Genomic DNA, 1,160 nt, shown 5'->3' with positions numbered 1-1,160 from the left:
TTTAATTTGTGCTCATTTGCAGATTGAGTATGTCTTCACAGATAAAACAGGAACATTAACTGAGAACAACATGGAATTCGTAGAGTGTTGCATTGAAGGGCACGTTTATATACCACATGTTATCTGCAATGGTCAAATTCTCCATGATTGTACAGGCATTGATATGATTGATTCTTCTCCAGGAGGAAGTGGAAAGGTATAATGGCTTTTTTTAGGTTTTGGTTTTTTCATAATGAAACATGAATATTGCACTGTGCTGATGAAGGCAATATTAGAAATATAACAACTCTGAATTTCACTAATCAAAGTAGATAACTGCAGGAAATGCATAGACATTTTCCTTTCCTAGTTTAGCCATATTTAGGGACTCGGAGAAGATAAATGCATTGCCTTTTTTTGGGCATTGGCAGCTTGACTTGCATGGTAATGCTAGTAGCGGTAGCAGCTATTAAGCAGTTGTATGGTTACCACTTGGAAGATGGTTCCCCCTAAAGGGCAGGTGAGCTGTGACACTACCTTTATCTGATAATAAATAGTAATAATTGGTGGCTAACCTTCCCAAATAGATGTTTTCAGATGAATACTTGAAAGTTATCATGCATAGTGTCAACCATTCCTTTTAATTTTTAGGAGAGAGAGGAACTATTTTTCCGAGCTCTTTGTCTTTGCCACACTGTTCAAGTAAAAGATGATGACAGTGTAGATGGATTGAAGAAAAACCGGCTCTCAAGAAGATCTTGTATATATATTTCATCATCACCTGATGAAGTTGCATTAGTTGAGGGAGTACAGAGGTATGTGTGTAATTAGGTATTATACTTTTTAAATCTAGACTGAAGTTCAAAACTGTTTCCAGCACAAAAACTGTAATGACAAGCACCAAATCATCTAGAGCTAATGATTTTCTTAGTAATCATCATTAATATGTGTAAATCAAATTAAAAGTTTGGGTTTTTTTCATAAGATAAGCTCAGCCTTAAATCCTTATGACATGCTTAAACTGGATAATTATGTCTTTGTTGTGTTCATCCTCTTTTCTCTTGATGTGTTTCATTTTACAGACTTGGTTACACCTATCTAAGGCTGAAGGACAATTTTATGGAGATCTTAAATCGGGAAAACAATATAGAGAAGTAAGTGGTTTAAAACAGACCGATGAG

General features: G+C 35.2%; 1 protein-coding gene across 1 annotated transcript in view; it reads left to right on the top strand.

Moving 5' to 3' along the window:
• Positions 1-22: 22 nt before the first annotated feature.
• LOC104502366 (probable phospholipid-transporting ATPase IH) overlaps positions 23-1,160 on the top strand; it is a gene marked incomplete at both ends in the record, with an annotated part of 5,969 nt that continues 4,831 nt past the window's right edge. Inside the window, 3 exons of the mRNA XM_010146330.1 lie at positions 23-196; positions 631-794; positions 1,062-1,133. Of these exons, the coding sequence (XP_010144632.1) occupies positions 23-196; positions 631-794; positions 1,062-1,133 (410 nt within the window). The remainder of the gene's footprint in view (positions 197-630; positions 795-1,061; positions 1,134-1,160) is intronic.

The sequence above is a fragment of the Buceros rhinoceros genome, unplaced genomic scaffold (genome assembly GCF_000710305.1).
Source record: "Buceros rhinoceros silvestris isolate BGI_N320 unplaced genomic scaffold, ASM71030v1 scaffold30402, whole genome shotgun sequence".
NCBI classification, from domain to species: Eukaryota; Metazoa; Chordata; class Aves; order Bucerotiformes; family Bucerotidae; genus Buceros; species Buceros rhinoceros.
This window is presented reverse-complemented; position numbering and strand designations above follow the sequence as displayed.